The sequence below is a fragment of the Rana temporaria genome, chromosome 7 (genome assembly GCF_905171775.1).
Source record: "Rana temporaria chromosome 7, aRanTem1.1, whole genome shotgun sequence".
NCBI classification, from domain to species: Eukaryota; Metazoa; Chordata; class Amphibia; order Anura; family Ranidae; genus Rana; species Rana temporaria.
This window is the reverse complement of record NC_053495.1, coordinates 54,748,605-54,766,755: the sequence shown is the minus strand read 5'-3', so window position 1 is coordinate 54,766,755 and position 18,151 is coordinate 54,748,605. Positions and strand designations below refer to the sequence as shown.

The 18,151-nt window shown below is 44.0% G+C and overlaps 1 protein-coding gene across 4 annotated transcripts in view; it reads left to right on the top strand.

The window, feature by feature from the left end:
• Positions 1-18,151, top strand: part of NISCH (nischarin) — a 117,298-nt gene that overhangs the window by 23,647 nt on the left and 75,500 nt on the right. For 3 of the 4 annotated variants that reach the window (XM_040359401.1, XM_040359403.1, XM_040359404.1), the window contains exons 7-12: positions 7,913-8,008; positions 9,926-10,078; positions 10,208-10,276; positions 14,878-15,063; positions 16,504-16,632; positions 17,830-17,943. In XM_040359401.1, coding sequence (XP_040215335.1) covers positions 7,913-8,008; positions 9,926-10,078; positions 10,208-10,276; positions 14,878-15,063; positions 16,504-16,632; positions 17,830-17,943 — 747 coding nt within the window. The remainder of the gene's footprint in view (positions 1-7,912; positions 8,009-9,925; positions 10,079-10,207; positions 10,277-14,877; positions 15,064-16,503; positions 16,633-17,829; positions 17,944-18,151) is intronic. The other variant, XM_040359402.1, reaches the window with a different exon arrangement.

Below are 18,151 nucleotides of genomic sequence, written 5' to 3'. Positions count from 1 at the left end.
AGATGGGGGAAGATTGGGCCTCTTGCTTGGCAAAGTCCTGCGGCATGGAGCAGGTAAGTGAGGGGAAAACTTGCGGAACTTGGTTCTTAGCAGGTTTTTTTCTGGGGGGTCACAGGGGACATGCCTAAAGTTATGCACTGCATCTGGCAAACTAGTCACATATCATAAAGATAGGATGGCTCTCTATGTATTATTCCCCATAAGATGTGACCTCCCTTGTAGTGTTGGAAAAGCATTGAGTGGGGCCTGTGTTATATAAATATATGTGTGTGTCAGAGAGCTTTGCTTACCTGCAGGCCTCCAGGCGATGCTCCATTCAGTCTTCCTCCTCAGAGCCTGCAAGCAGGCAAAACGCTGGCCTCCTCATGGTTCCAGGCTGCAGGCTGCAGTTTGCTGGAACAGAGAGGTCCCTTCCTCCCAAAATCCCCCCCCCTCCCCCTGTTGGGAGGGGCATTTCCTGTTTGAGGTTGCTGGGGGGGAAGGGCGGGTCAGTGGCTTAAAGGAAGGGGCGGCCCTTCCTTGTTTGTTCCATCAATACTTTGGAACTGAGGAGAAAGACCAGAGCGGTAGCACGGGGCGCCGAGGACACACAGTGGCCAGAAAGGATATTGCAGTCTTCAGAGGACTGTTTTGTCAAGCCTAGAAATAGGCTGTTTCTTTTCCATCTCATAGTTTTTCTTTGCAATACTACTCAGGGGGACAGAATGTTTTTTCTTTCCTGGATTTGAAACAAAAACGAAAAAAAAAAAAAAAAAAAAAAAAAAGTCATCTAGGGGAGAGGAAGCATTTTTTTATCCCCCAAACAGGTGTTTGGACAATTAACTTTTATAGTTCCAAATACCAATAGGTAGCAGGTGTACCTCGGTATTGTACCATGGTATGCCGCTGTTTTCCCTACAGGGAGCCTTGGGGCCATCGGGATCTGGGGCTGGAGCTGACGCGGGTCAGTCCAACCCTAAGATGGTCACGGAGGAGGTATTACTCACCTCTTTAAAAGAGATGCAGAAAAGCATGGGAAAAATGATATCCGCAGCTATGCGGGGCAGTAAGCGGAATAGATCTCCGTCGCCCGAGCGCGGACCCTCAGAAGAGGAGGTCCTTTCCTCAGGGGAATTGGACGACCTCTTGGACACGGACCAAGTAGGTTCAGGGATCGAAGACCCGGATACAGAGGAGTCTGGGGCAGTCTCCCTGAGGGAGAGCTGGTGGATTCAAGGATTGTCGGACTTGGTCCATAGGACATTCAACTTGCCAGTACCAGATCTCCAGGTATCGACGGTTTCAGCTTTGGGCTCACTGAGGGCGCCTCAAAGCAATGCTGTGTTTCCGATCCATCCTCTATTAGAGGGAATTTTGTTCCAAGATTGGAACAAGCCAGATAAGATCTTCTTACCACCTAAAAGGTTCTCTGTCCTATATCCTATGGAAGAAAAATTTTCCAAAAGATGGGCTACTCCTGCAGTGGACGCAGCCATCTCATGTGTTAACAGATCGTTAACATGCCCTGTAGAAAACATACAGGTGTTCAAGGATCCAGTTGATAAGCGCTTGGAAGCACTACTTAAGAACTCCTTCACTACTGCAGGGGCAGTAGTACAGCCAGCTGTGGCTGCGATTGGGGTCGCTCAAGCATTATCGGATCAATTTAAGCAGATGCTTAAACTTATTCCGGCCCAGCAGGCAGAAAAATTTTCGGATGTCCCTAAGGCCATATGTTTTACGGTAGACGCAATCAAGGATTCTATCCAGCAAGCGTCACGTTTATCGTTATCCCTTATCCATATGAGAAGACTCTTATGGTTAAAAAGCTGGGAGGCTGAGCCCCCATGCAAGAAGCTCCTGGTAGGGTTCCCCTTCCATGGAGGACGACTCTTCGGAGAAGACCTAGATAAATACATTCAGACCATTTCAAACGGCAAGAGTACTCTCTTGCCAACTAAGAAGAAGGTTCAGGGACCTGCGTTTAAACGACAGTATTCCCCTGGGCAGGGGCCCTCTAATGCCAAGCAGTATCGACGGCCTCCTGCAAAAGCAAACTTCGGCTTCAACAGCAGATCACAAGGACAGGCTGTTAGAGGCAAAAGGCAGTGGTTTCGCAAACCAGCAAGACCAGCCCCCAAGCCAACCTTATGAAGGGGCGCCCCCACCCACGAAGGTGGGGGGAAGGCTGCGACTCTTTTCAGAGATTTGGGAAGCCAGCATTCCCGACGAGTGGGTACGGTCTTCCGTGGCCACAGGCTACAAATTAGATTTCCTAAGGTTTCCTCCTCCTCATTTCCAGAAGTCGAGGATTCCAAACGATCCGGAAAAGGGAGCCGCATTAAGATCGGCATTAGATCATCTACTTTCCCAGGAAGTAATAGTAGAGGTACCAGTCCTGGAACAGGGGCTGGGTTTCTACTCCAACCTATTCATCATCCCAAAATCCAATGGAGATGTCAGGCCAATTTTGGACCTAAAGATGGTAAATGCATATCTAAAGATCCGCTCATTTCGGATGGAATCCGTGCGGTCAGCAGCTGCCACACTCCAGAAGGATGACTTCATGGCGTCCATAGACATAAAGGATGCCTACCTTCATGTTCCAATTTATCAGCCACATCAAAGATATCTACGCTTCATGGTGGCTTCGCGTCACTTCCAATTCGTGGCGCTTCCCTTCGGGTTGGCTACGGCCCCCCGGGTGTTCACGAAGGTCCTAGCTCCAATCCTAGCCAAACTAAGGATCCAAGGGGTCACGATCCTAGCATACCTGGACGACCTCCTAGTCATAGATCACTCGTCTCCCGGCTTGGAGCGAGCAGTGGCCCTCACGGTCCAATACCTCGAGAGGTTCGGCTGGGTCCTAAATCGAGAAAAGTCAGCTTTCCAGCCCACAAAGCAGTTGGAATATCTCGGCATGAGATTAGACACAGAACAACAAGGAGTGTTCCTACCTCTGAGGAAGGTAAAAGCCATCAAGGAATTAATCCTACTGGTTCTAAGCAAGAAAGAACCGACTATTCGCCTATGTATGAGGTTACTAGGCAAGATGGTGGCCACATTCGAGGCGGTACCATACGCCCAGAGCCACACTCGCATCCTACAGGCAGCCATCCTGTCAGCATGGAGCAGAAGGCCACAGGCCTTGGATATCCCGTTGCCGCTCTCATCAAGAGTCCGACAAAGTCTGTGTTGGTGGTTAGACCCTCAGAATCTACTGAAGGGGAGGTCTTTCAGCCCAGTGGCTTGGAAGATAGTGACCACAGACGCCAGCCTGACGGGCTGGGGAGCAATTTTGGATGGTTGCACTCGCCAAGGTACTTGGGCAAAGCCAGAGAAGCAGTTGCCCATCAACATCTTGGAGCTCAGAGCTGCTCGACTAGCCCTCAGGGCTTGGACGTCAAAATTGCAGGGGTTCCCGGTGAGAATTCAATCAGACAATGCCACGGCCGTGGCACACATAAATCACCAAGGGGGAACCAGGAGTCAAGCCGCTCAGAGAGAGGTGAGCTTGATTCTTCTATGGGCAGAGGCTCATGTGCCCTGCATATCGGCAATATTCATTCCAGGAGTGGACAACTTTCAGGCGGACTTCTTAAGCCGCCAGACTCTATGGCCGGGGGAATGGTCTCTGCATCCACTAGTCTTTCAAGCACTCTGCCAAAGATGGGGAGTGCCGGACGTGGATATCATGGCATCGAGACTCAACAAGAAACTAGACAGGTTCATGTCCCGCTCAAGGGATCCGATGGCCTGCGGAACCGATGCGTTGGTTTGCCCTTGGCATCAGTTCAAACTTCTTTATGCGTTTCCCCCGCTCCAGTTACTACCCCGCCTGCTGCGCAGGATCCGGGTGGAGCACATACCAGTCATCCTGGTAGCTCCAGCATGGCCCAGAAGGGCATGGTACTCACTAATCTTAAGGATGGTAGTGGGAGACCCTTGGACTCTTCCTCTACGGCCAGACCTGCTATCGCAAGGTCCGATCCTCCACCCTGCCTTACGGCATCTAAATTTGACGGCCTGGAAGCTGAATCCCTGATTCTCAGGGGTAGAGGTCTGTCTCAGAAAGTAATCTCTACCCTAATCAGAGCCAGGAAACCGGTCTCTAGGGTGATTTATTACAGGGTCTGGAAGGCCTATGTAGGCTGGTGTGAGTCCAAGCGATGGCTTTCTCGCAAATTTACCATCGATAGAGTATTAAGTTTTCTCCAGCTAGGAGTGGATAAAGGATTGGCATTAAGCACAATCAAAGGACAGATTTCTGCTCTGTCAGTGTGGTTTCAGCGGCCGCTGGCCACCCACTCGCTGGTTAAGACCTTCCTTCAAGGGGTCTTACGTATTAGACCTCCAGTTAAATCCCCGCTTTGTCCGTGGGATTTAAATCTTGTTCTGTCAAGTTTACAGAAACAACCGTTTGAGCCGTTGGCTGATATTCCTTTGGTTCTACTGACAAGGAAGTTAGTATTTTTGGTTGCCATAGTTTCCGCAAGAAGAGTTTCGGAGCTGGCGGCCTTATCCTGTAAGGAACCATATCTTGTTTTTCATAAGGACAGGGTCGTTCTCCGCCCTCATCCTTCCTTCCTTCCGAAGGTCATATCCAGTTTTCATTTGAACCAGGATTTGGTATTACCATCCTTCTTCCCTAAACCTACTTCCAGAAAGGAAGGGTTGCTGCATACCTTGGATATTGTCAGGGCCATGAAGGCCTATCTTAAAGCTACAAAGAAGATCCGGAAGACAGATGTGCTGTTCATTCTACCGGATGGGCCCAAGAAGGGGCAGGCAGCTGCAAAGTCCACCATTTCTAGGTGGATTAAGCAATTAATCACTCAGGCCTACGGCTTGAAAGGGTTGCCTCCTCCAGTATCATTAAAGGCTCATTCTACTAGAGCCATGGGCGCCTCCTGGGCAGCACACCACCAGATCTCTATGGCTCAAGTTTGCAAGGCGGCAACCTGGTCTTCTGTCCACACGTTTACAAAATTCTACAAGTTGGACGTAAGAAGGAATACTGATACTGCCTTCGGGCAGGCAGTGCTGCAGGCTGCAGTTTGAGACCCTCGGATTCCGGGGGCTCCTCTTGTTCGAGTTAAATTTAAAAATTTTATTTTTCTCAACTAAGTTGGATTTATTATGATTTGAGTATATCTCTAAATTAAATCCTTTTGTCTTGGAGATGTTCTCCCTCCCCTCATTGTAAGCATTGCTTTGGGACATCCCATATAGTAATGAATGCCGCTCTGTGTCCCGTGATGTACGATAAAGAAAAAGAGATTTTTAATACAGCTTACCTGTAAAATCTTTTTCTTGGAGTACATCACGGGACACAGAGCTCCCACCCCTCTTTTTTGAGGACCATTTTGGGAGGCATACTGCTTGCTACAAAACTGAGGTACTCCTCCTATGGGAGGGGGTTATATAGGGAGGGGCATTTCCTGTTTGAGATTGCCAGTGTCTACACCTGAAGGTACTCCATATAACCCATATAGTAATGAATGCCGCTCTGTGTCCCGTGATGTACTCCAAGAAAAAGATTTTACAGGTAAGCTGTATTAAAAATCTCTTTTTCTGTGCTTCTTCTCTCGCTGATAAGTCAGCTGGGCATTCCCAGTTCTCTTAAAATGTTTGTAACCCAAAAAATTCAGAAAATGGATTCTGTTCCGATTCAGATCACTCACATGTAAACAGAGCCTTAACAATTACTTGCTTAAATTTTAAAAATTTCTAACATTAGTCACATGGTTGTTTCTGCTACTTCGTTAGTCACATGGTTGTTTCTGCTACTTCGTTAGTCACATGGTTGTTTCTGCTACTTCGTTAGTCACATGGTTGTTTCTGCTACTTCGTTAGTCACATGGTTGTTTCTGCTACTTCGTTAGTCACATGGTTGTTTCTGTTACTTCGTTAGTCACATGGTTGTTTCTGCTACTTCGTTAGTCACATGGTTGTTTCTGCTACTTCGTTAGTCACATGGTTGTTTCTGCTACTTCGTTAGTCACATGGTTGTTTCTGCTAGTTCGTTAGTCACATGGTTGTTTCTGCTACTTCGTTAGTCACATGGTTGTTTCTGCTAGTTCAGGGGTCTCAAACTGGTGGCCCTCCAGCTGTTGCCGAACTTCAAGTCCCATGAGGTTTTGCAAGGCTGACAGTTACAGGCAGAGGCATGATGGGACTTGTAGTTTTGCAGCAGCTGGAAGGCCGACAGTTTGAGACCCCTGTGCTAGTTCATTTGATATTTGTATATGTTTTTCTATACAAGGTCATAGAATCCTGTGCAAGATATGTGCCAAAGGTGCACAATGGTGTCTTACAATAAATGCATTGTATTTTATAACATAAAGTGTGTAATAAACCATATATGTTTTGCCATAAAGATACTCTGATTAGCCATAACTTTATGATCACTATCAGGTTAAGTAAATAACATTGATTATCTTGTTACAATGACATCTGAAAGTCAATGGAATATATTCGGAAGCAAGTTAACATTTTGTCCCTGGCGTTGATATGCTGAAAGCAGAAATGATTATTGCAGTTTGTTGTGTATGGAGCTGTGTAACCACAGCCAAAAATGCCTACAATAAGCATGTGAGCATGCTCATAAGTGAGCATGTGTCACTTATCTGGATGCAGTATGGGAAGAAGGCGAGCTGACAGGCAGTGTGATGCTTTGGGCAATGCTATTCTGGGAAATCTTGGGTCCTGCAATTTATTTGGATGTTACCTGACTTGTACTGCCTACCTAAACATTGTTGCTGACTAAATACATTGCTTTATGGAAAATGTATTGTCCCCTAACCCTGTCTTCTGGGGTCCCTCGGCGGCTGTCTCGGCTCCTCCTCGCAAAAGCTTTCCACCTTCATGCGAGCGAGCTCTCATGGTGGAAAGCTTTTGCGAGCGTGCTCCCGTGATACAGCGGCGGGCATAGCCGCCGACTGTATCACTCGGGCACGCCGCGTCATCCGCTGTGATTGACAGCAGCGAAAGCCAATGGCTGCGCTGCTATCAATCCGTCCAGCCTAGCCAATAAACGGCCAGGCTGGGAACCGAAGAGGATCATGTGGACACGCGCGGGACTTTCGATGGGTCAGGTAAGTAAAACAGGAATTGTGTGTTGACAGACTGTTGGCCTAAAATCCTACCGTTTTGTATGCTCCATTGGACAATTGTTGGATTTTCCGCGGACAAATGTTGGATAGCAGGCTTTAAAATTTTCCGCGGACAACGGCCTGTTGTCGGATTTTCCGCTTGTGTGTACAAAAGTCCAAAATGCTCGGAATCAATACTCGTCAAACATTCCATTGGCAGAAGGTGCCCAAAGGGTGGCGCTTAAGAGCTGAAATTTCACATAGTATGTAACTATGTTCGTGTTTGTTGGCCGGCAATTGTGTGCCGTTTGTAAACAAAACACGTTTTTGGCCAACGACCTTCGGACAAAAGTCTGACGCCTTGTCTGTGTAAAATACGATCGCGTGTACAAGGCTAAAGAGTTAATTTGGAAGATGTTATAGCAGAGGTCACATTTTGTTCATGGGACTTCTAAATACAAAATAACATTAGAAATGCTAAATGCAGGAAGTCTTGAAGATCTATCTTTGTTTCCTGCAGTTACAGGTGCTGATGGGCCGGCGCTGGATAAACTTTCAATAACCTTGTGATATTGTCAGTTCTCGGTTTTGTCAGTTCTTGTTTTTGCGTCTCTCTCTTGGGATGCCTTCCATATATTTGCCATTGGGAATAATGAATATCTTCCAGTAATATCCGTCTTACAAAGCGGCTGACTGTCAGCAGAATTTACTTGAGCAGCACTTTGTTTTCCGCAGTCAGCACAGATAATTAGCGCAGTATTCAGGAAATGTCTGAGTCGCCCATTGTTCTCAGTAAACTGAACGTGATTACATTATCATGCTAATAATCTGTTTTTCAGATCTGTCATTCAGATGCAAAGCTTATCAAAGGCTTCACCTCCTGTAAGAAGACACTGGAAACTATGACTGTTCAGTTTTCAGCATCATCAATGAAGGTGACATTTTTAATGGTATAAAAAAAAGGGAATATTGTTTTTCTTGTCTGTCTTGTAGTAAGAACTATTGCATCAGTCAAGTTCCTCCCGTGTGGTTTATATATTCATCTCCTGTAATCTACAGAAAGGGATCAGACAAAAGCTTGCTGACTAGTCCTCCTATAACATGCTGATTCTGTGGTATTGAGAACCACATTTCAGATAACTGGGTCATTATTTCCTTTTTAACCACTTCAATACCGGGCACTTCCACCCCCCTTCCTGCCCAAGCCATTTTTCAGCTTTCAGCGCTGTCACAATTTGAATGACAATTGCGCGGTCATGCAACACTTAACCCAAATGAAATTTTAATCATGTTTTCCCCACAAATAGAGCTTTCTTTTGGTGGTATTTGATCACCTCTGCGGTTTTATTTTTTTTCGCTATAAACAAAAGAAGAGCGACAATTTAAAAAAAAAAAAGCAATATTTTTAACTTTTTGCTATAATAAATATCCCCAAAAATATATGAAAAACTATTTTTTTAATCAGTTTTGGCCGATACGTATTCTTCTACATATTTTTGGTAAAAAAAATTGCAATAAGCGTATATTGATTGGTTTGCGCAAAAGTATAGTGGCTACAAAATAGGGGATAGATTTATAGCATTTACTTTTTATTTAATTTTTGTTACTAGTAATGGCGGCGATCAGTGATTTTTTTATCATGACTGCGATATTGCGGCGGACACATCGGACACTTTTGACACTATTTTGGGACCATTCACATTTATACAGCGAACAGTGCTATAAATATGCACTGATTACTGTGTAAATGTGACTGGCAGGGAAGGGGTTAACACTAGGGGGCGATCAAGGGGTTAAATGTGTACCCTAGGGAGTGATTCTAACTGTAGAGGGAGGGGACTGACTGGGGAAGGTGACCGATCGGTGTCCCTATGTACAAGGGACACAACATTGGTCTCATCCCTCTGACAGGACGTGGATCTCTGTGTTTACACACAGAGATCCACGGTCCTGCTCAGTTACTGGGCAATCGCGGGTCTCGGTGGACATCGAGGCCGCTGGGCACGCGCATTGGGTTCCCAGTAACGCGGCGGGCGCGCGCCCCCTAGTGGCTCGGCTAGGCGAGGACGTCATATGACATCCTCCGAGAACGAGAGGATTATCGTGCCGCCGTCAATTGACGGAGGCTGGTAGTAAGGTGGCTAAGTAACCCAGACTTGCTTGAAGTTGAGAGGAACCATTTAAGTGTGTCATTTATTGGTCTTGTCACATTTGTTTTCCTCTGCTAATCGCCAATGATTTTACCAAGAAAGGGCCAGCACTGTGGGCACCTGGAAATTTCCTTTTTTTTTACTTTGCATGCAAACTTGGGTTAAGTGAGCATTCATCTTAAAGTGGTTATAAACCCTCTGATGATACTTTCACCTACAGGTAAGCCTACATTAAGGCTTACCTGTAGATGATTGCAATATCTCCTTAACCACTTAAGACCCGGACCAGTTTTAGCAGTTCGGCACTGCGTCGCTTTAACTGACAATTGCACGGTCGTGCGACGTGGCTGCCAAACAAAATTGGCGTCCTTTTGGCCACAAATAGAGCTTTCTTTTGGTGGTATTTGATCACCTCTGCGTTTTTGTTTTTTTGCGCTATAAACAAAAATAGAGCGACAATTTTTAAAAAAATTCAATATTTTTAACTTTTTTCTATGATAAATATTCCCCAAAAATATATAAAACATTATTTTTTTTCCTCAGTTTAGGCCGATACGTATTCTTCTACCTATTTTTGGTAAAAAAAATCGCAATAAGCGTGGTATCGATTGGTTTGCTCAAAATTTATAGCGTTTACAAAAAAGGGGATAGTTTTATTGCATTTTTATTAACGCAATTCTGACAGATTCTTTATGTGCCTAGGATATCCTGGTGCCGGAGGCTCTTGAATTCGATCATTGGGAGGCAGAAGGTGCGACATCAGATTGTCCTATAACGGCTGTAGTGCCAAAATGGAGTACGCTGACCACTGTGGATATGAGCCACAATCAGATCTCTTGTATTGATGATTCTGTGGTAAGAGGCTGCATTCATTTAAAAAAAAAAAAAGGTTCAAATAATTACTTTGCCTTTTTTGCCAGTTTTCTATCAGTTGGCTTAACATGTATTATTACACATGTTTTTTCATGTGTGCTTTGTTTACAGAAAATTGCTCCACAAATAGAGTTCCTGGCCTTGAGTCATAACATCATAACCTCCATAGAAAATCTGCAGGTAAGTGGCCTTTTACTCTTGTTGAGGGGAGTATATTTAAAAATAAACTGTAGACATTTTCCATTTTTATCTATATGTTTAAAGGCTACGTTTTAAAGTGTCATTAAACCCACATCAAAACTGTTTTTTCACCTTAACCACTTTAGCCCGGACCATTTTGCAGCTAAAGGACCTGGACATTTTTTACGATTCGGCACTGCGTCTCTTTAACTGACAATTGCGTGGTCGTGCGACGTGGCTCCCACACATAGAGCTTTCTTTTGGTGGTATTTGATCACCTCTGCGTTTTTTTTAATTTTTGGTGCTATAAACAAAAATAGAGCGACAATTTTGAAAAAAAATGTGATTTTTTACTTTTTGCTATAATATCCCCAAAAAATATATATTAAAAAAAACTTTTTTTCCCCTCAGTTTAAGCCGATACGTATTCTTCTACATATTTTTGGTAATAAGCGTTTATTGATTGGTTTGCGCAAAAGTTACAGCGTTTACAAAATAGGGCATAGTTTTTTATTAATTTTTTATTACTAGTAATATCGGTGATCAGTGATTTTTTTTTCATGACTGTTACATTATGGTGGACACATCGGACACTTTTGAAACATTTTTGGGACCATTGTCATTTTCACAGCAATCAGTGCTATAAAAAATGCACCGTTTCTGTGAAAATTACACTGGCAGTGAAGGGGTTAACCACTAGGTGGCGCTGTAGGGGTTAAGTGTTCCCTGCATAGTGTTTCTTACTGTAGGGGGGATAGGCTCTGTTCTGATCTCCGCTACGAGTACACGGAGCCGCGATCAGTGTCATTGTCACTAGTCAGCGGGGAGATGCTTGTTTACACACGCATCTCCCTGCTCTATACCTCCGCGAGACGATCGCGGGGATGGCACACGACCACACGGACAGGCATTTAAAGGGGACGTACAGTTACGTTGATATGCCTGTCCGTGCCATTCTGCCGACGTATATGTGCAGGAGGCGGTCCTTAAGCGGTTAAAAGCAAACGACACTGCTATTGATCTTTGTTGGTTCCTCTTTTATGAAACCTTTGTAGGATCTAATGCAGATAACCACTACCGTACTAATAATGTACTGAAAGTACTGTTTGCTAGTTGCTGACACTATGCCTTGTTTGTTGAATGTTATGATGATGTAGACCCAGCCTTTTGTCATACTGTAATTGTATTCTGTATTTGAAAAATAAAAATCTATTGAAAGAAAGTACTGTTTGCTATCAGTTTTTAAGTGTGCAAATATCGCACATGATACAATATTTGATAGATCATCATCTGGCAGTTTTTAGTATATGCAGTGGTCATCAACCCTGTCCTCAGGGCCCACTAACAGGCCAGGTTTGCAAGATAACTGAAATGCATCACAGGTAATATAATTTGCTGCTCATTGATTGCAGTATTCTAGTCTGCTTCTCCCCAAGGTAATACATAAAACCTGGCCTGTTGGTGGGCCCTGAGGACATGGTTGATGACTACTGCATTCGTTTACAGAATCACGCCTGTCAACCAAAATAAGTTCCGGAGCTTCTTTTGTGCAACAGGAGTCCTGCGATTGGCGTGCCATTGAAAGTAATGGAGATTGCAAGTGCTTCTCACGATTTTCAGCGATTCTGATTTGCCTGCAGAATCGGGGCAATTCCGCCCGCGATCCCGCCCACCACTGTGTGAATAGAGCCTAAAGCAGGGGTGGGCAATTATTTTTTTGATGGGGCCACATGAGAAACTAAAAATATTTTGGAGGGCCGGGCCAAAAGGCTAAACTCAATACTGCATAAAATCAATTGTATTTCTTTATAAAAAGCAGTAAATGTCATTGTTGGACAACTGGTACGAGTACTTGTTATGGTTAAACAATGAAAAAGTGAGGTTGCCTTACAAGAAAAAAAATTTTATTAAACAAAATTTCCCAAAACAATGAACATTTTTCACTATTTGTGACTCATATTAGTGAAAATTATGGTTTATGTATGTCTTATTGTCTTAGTGATTGATTCACATCACAACTTCATTGATAGCTTTTTTTTGTATGATTTTTTTGTATGATTTTTAGTTTTGCTCATTACTGCCACACACGTGCAATGCATGGCTGCATGTGTGTGGCAGTGATGAGCAAAAGCAAAAATCATACAAAAAATAAGGGTATCAATTTCAAATCAATGAAGTTGTGATGTTAATCAATCACTAAGACATACATAAACCAGTGTGCCATCAATTGCTGCCAGTGTGCCATCAATTGCTGCCAGTGTGCCATCAATTGCTGCCAGTGTGCCATCAATTGCTGTCAGATTGCTGCCAGTGTGCCATCAATTGCTGCCAGTGTGCCATCAATTGCTGCCAGTGTGCCATCAATTGCCGCCAGTGTGCCATCAATTGCCGCCAGTGTGCCATCAATTGCCGCCAGTGTGCCATCAATTGCCGCCAGTGTGCCATCAATTGCTGCCAGTGTGCCATCAATTGCTGCCAGTGTGCCATCAATTGCTGCCAGTGTGCCATCAATTGCTGCCAGTGTGCCGCCAGTGTGCCATCAATTGCCGCCAGTGTGCCATCAATTGCCGCCAGTGTGCCATCAATTGCCGCCAGTGTGCCATCAATTGCCGCCAGTGTGCCATCAATTGCCGCCAGTGTGCCATCAATTGCCGCCAGTGTGCCATCAATTGCTGCCAGTGTGCCACCAGTGTGCCATCAATTGCCGCCAGTGTGCCATCAATTGCCGCCAGTGTGCCATCAATTGCCGCCAGTGTGCCATCAATTGCCGCCAGTGTGCCATCAATTGCCGCCAGTGTGCCATCAATTGCCGCCAGTGTGCCATCAATTGCTGCCAGTGTGCCATCAATTGCCGCCAGTGTGCCATCAATTGCCGCCAGTGTGCCATCAATTGCCGCCAGTGTGCCATCAATTGCCGCCAGTGTGCCATCAATTGCCGCCAGTGTGCCATCAATTGCCGCCAGTGTGCCACCAATTGCCGCCAGTGTGCCATCAATTGCCGCCAGTGTGCCATCAATTGCTGCCAGTGTGCCATCAATTGCCGCCAGTGTGCCATCAATTGCCGCCAGTGTGCCATCAATTGCCGCCAGTGTGCCATCAATTGCCGCCAGTGTGCCATCAATTGCCGCCAGTGTGCCATCAATTGCCGCCAGTGTGCCATCAATTGCTGCCAGTGTGCCATCAATTGCTGCCAGTGTGCCACCAGTTTTTTTTTTTTTTAAGTTTATTTTCATACATTTTTCTCAGTTGTACCTTATCCTCTTAATTTGTCTCCTTTTCCCACTCATTTCTTTCTTTTTTCCTATTCTCATTTCTCTATCATTTCTCTTTATATAGTCCCCTTTTTTTTCTATCTGTTCTTCCCTCTTCTTCCCCCTTTATCTCCTTTTTGCCAGTGCCACCATTCATCTTTATCGATTTACACTTTCCTGTCTCCTCCTCCATTACCCCCTTTCTCGTTTACCTGTTTTGCTTCTTCTGTGTCTCCTTTACTTGTCTCCCGATCTGATGGCTTCACTTCACACGTGTCTTCCTCCGTCCTGTTGTTTTTTGAATAGACGTAATCTGTCTGGGTGGGCGGGGTCTCCAGACGTCATACGTCATCAGCGGCCCCAGCCCTGGCAGCGTCGGCGTTGCCTAGCTACTGCAGGCAGCAGAGCGTGTGCGGGGACAGCAATAGCTGTTTTGATTGGATCCGACCTGCTTCCTAGCAACCACGGATCCCTGCACAGCACTCATGCTGTTCAGTGTCTCCGGCTTCTCCCAGCCCTGCTCTGATGATAGATGACATTGGGCAGGAGAGCCTGGAGACTAGAGGAGACACAGGCACAGCCGCATAGAGGGAGGTAAGCGGTGACCGCGGCCTGTGTTAACCCTCTCCAGGCCGCGGTCCCCGCTTACCTCCCGCTGTGCGGCCCGGTCATAAACAAATATCGGACTGCGGGCCCCCCCGAACCTCACTCAGCTGCGGGCCCCATAGCGCCCGCGTGGGTCGCTATGGCGGTAGTTCCGCCACGGCCATCCACTACAATGCTATTTCTAGCGATCCGCCCGGGGGCCGGATTAAAAGGTCCGCCGGGCCGTAGTTTGCCCACCTCTGGCCTAAAGGGATCTGACTATGCCAAGATACCAATTTTGGACAGCTGTTGCATCATAATTAATGTGCTTTTCAAACCATCTCTCCCCATACCAAACTGTAAACAATGAGCATTAATGCAGTCTGGAATCTGATAGCCAGAGTTGTTCTGCATGCATCAATCGAATGCTGGTTTTCCGGTAGAACTATTCTACAGAAGCCGGTTGTACCGGCCAAACCAGCTGTATTTCGATGTGCATATACCCAACTTTACTCCCCTCCCTATTTGTGATGCTGCAGTCTGTTTATTAATTGTGCAATCTCCTTGACAGGCTGTGGGATATAAAAAGGTGTTCACAGGCATAAGCTGACCTGTTCTGGGTAAATTCTTGAAAATATATGCCCAAAGGTGTGCATTTTTCTACTTTCATTCTTTACAAGATAACGTTGAGTAAAGTACTGTGCTACTGTACAATGACTGCTTAAAGGTTTTTAGTATTAAAAATGGTTAACTTACTTTTTATAGCACTTGTACAACTTGGTTCACTTGGATCTGTCCTACAACAAACTCTCTGGGCTGGAAGGCATTCACTCAAAGATTGGAAATATAAAAACGCTAAACTTAGCTGGAAACCTGTTGGAAAGTCTCAAGGGGCTCAATAAATTATATTCTCTGGTCAACCTGGATTTAAGCAACAACAAGATCTCACAGGTATTTCTGCTAAATCAACTTTTTTGGTAGTTATTGTTAAACTCTTAAAATGGAAGTGTAACAAAGGTAAAATTGGTATTTTGAATAAGAGTGTTTGGGGGGAAAACATCTTTGCATTGAGACAGTTTATCCTCCTTCATGTTTGCCCTATTCTATTCAGTAGATCCTTGATATCCCATCACAAATATGACAAGGTCTTCTCTACTCTTGCTCACACTGGAAGTCGTGATATAGCTCTGCAGGCCTCAGTTGAAAATAAGTGAATAACTGCTATTATTATTGGCTGCTCATACACAATTTTAAAGTGGTTACATACCATAGGTTGAAAAAAGACACAAGTCCATCTAGTTCAACCAATCATTTTGATACACTATATATATATATATATATATATATATATATATATATATATATATATATATATATATATATATATATATATATATATATATATAATATGTGTGTGTATGGGCCAGATTCTCGTAGAATCCGCGGCGGCGTATCGTAAGCCATTTACACTACGCCGCCGCAAACTAGGCGTTAGGCCGCGTAATTCGTAAAAAATAGCCCAGTGCGCATGCTCCAGCTCATGACGGAAAACGTCATTGAAGCCGACGTGAGCGTCATTAACGTAAAGCCCTATTCGCGAACGACTTAGTAAAACGACAGAAAAAGACGACGCTGTCCCGACGCCATACTTAACATGGCATATGACGGACCTTCGTAAACTTACCCCTCATATAGCAGGGGTAAGTTTACGCTTCCGGAAACTACGTAAACGTCGACGAGGCGGCGCAAAAAACGTCCGGGAATCGGCGTATCAGGCTCATTTGCATAGACAAATGAGAAATCGTCGTAAACGCCATCTAGCGGCCAGCGTGGAATTACATCTAAGATCAGACGGTGTAAGTGACTTACACCTGTCGGATCTACGCCGTATCTATGCGTAAATGATTCTAGGAATCAGACGCATAGATACCCGGGCCAAAAACAGAGATACGACGGTGTATCTTAAGATACATCGTCGTATCTCTTTTGAGAATCTGGCCCTCAGTGTGTGTGTGTGTATATGTATATATATGTGTGTGTGTATATGTATATGTATATATATATATATATATATATATATATATATATATATATATATATATATATATAACATTTTCTCATAAAAATGCTATAATTCTTCTTTTGGATCATGTGTGTAGTTATTTCTCCAATAAACCTAGCCATAAATCCTCCTCTTGATTACTGTGCAATTGACTTTCTAAGGACCATCCCACCTTTATCCACTTACAAGATTTTTATGCCTTTACTAAGATGTTCTGGAGAATATAATATGGGTGCTTTTACTTGTTCCCAGAAGTCCTTATGCTGTTCTATTTCCAGGCCTTGCAAATCTGTGTTATATTGTGCTTTTTTTTTTTTTTTTTTACACAGGTTGATGAAATTAAAAATATTGGGAATCTTCCATGCTTGGAAACTGTGAATCTGACCGACAACAATGTGACTATTATCCCTGATTACAGAACAAAAGTTCTTGCACAGTTTGGGGACAGAGCCGCAGAGGTAAAGTCATTCTGAAAATCGAATTAAGATCTTTTCCCCTACATAACCATTTAGGTTGGCAAAAGATAGACCGATATTTCAGAGAACTATGGGCAGCCCTGTAATAACATCTCTGAGGCTGTTGAATCCTATAGAGGTGCACTGCCTATTTTTTATTTTGGATGGTCAACATTGCAGAATGCAGACAGAGGTGCCTGGAAATGTAGCTGATTTTGTTCTGAGCAGGGCAATTCATACCATTTTATATATTATTATACAGGATTTATATAGCGCCAACCGTTTGCACAGCGCTTTGCAATCTAAAGGGAGAATGTACAGTTGCAATACAATAAAATACAAGTGGGTTAAGAGGGCCATGCTCAGAAAAGAAAAGCTTACAATCTAACAGGGTGGGGCAAGTGGTACAAAAGGTAATAATAACTGTTGGGGATGAGCTGGTGGAAGAGGTAAAAGCTAATTTGTAATGCTGCATACACACGATTAGGCTTTTGCCCAGCCAAATCACATCGGAATTCCATCGGAAAAAAATAGAACATGTTCTATATCTAAACTCCGATGGAATTCATCGGAATTTCCGATGGAATTCATCGGAATTTCCGATGAAAAAACTCAGATGGGGCTACACACGATTTACACTATCCATCGGAAATTCCGATCATGTGTACGGGGCATTGGTTGTAGGCAGGATAGTCTTCCCTGAAGAGTTATCAGAGACTCCCTGAAGGTGACCAGAGTAGGAGAAAGCCAGACAGATTGAGGTAGAGAGCTCCAGAGGATGGGAGAAGTCCTGGAGACAAGCATGGGAGGAGATGAGAGGGCTATATAGCAGGAGGTCTTGGGACGAGTGGAGAGGACAGTTTGGGTGATATATGGAGACAAGATTGGTTATGTAGCCCCAGGGGAGAGTTGTGAATGGCTTTATATGTTACTATTTTGCTTTTAATTCACTGGGCATTTAACATAAAGACTTCCAGGAGAATGGTCTGCAGTGTTGTTGCTATAATTGAGAATTCCTTGTTATGGTTAGGGCGTTTTGACAGACTACATAATTTACAGATATATAACATTATGCACATTTCAAAGGTATAATTGGTGTAAGTCAGTAAAATGAAATTGTTATCACATACGATCTGGGATGCTATTCTTGCCTTGTGAAAATGAAATGAAATAATATATTTTAGCACTTTTTTTATTCAGGTTTGTTTGGACAATACTGCTACAACAGAAAAAGAACTAGACACAGTGGAAGTGCTGAAAGCAATCCAGAAAGCAAAGGAAGCAAAAAATAAACTGAATAATACTGATAAAAAGGTATAACAATAGACGTTCATTTTCTAAAGCTATTGATTTTAAAATTCTAGAATTTTTATGCTTCTGGTTATAGAAATGTATTTTTATAACTGGACTAAACTGATTTGGTTACTAATCTCTTTCTTTAGTTCCGGAAAATTATGCTGTCATTTTTATTGCTTCTTTGCTACTTATTAGATTATTACCAGCAGAAGATGTAGCTTTTAAG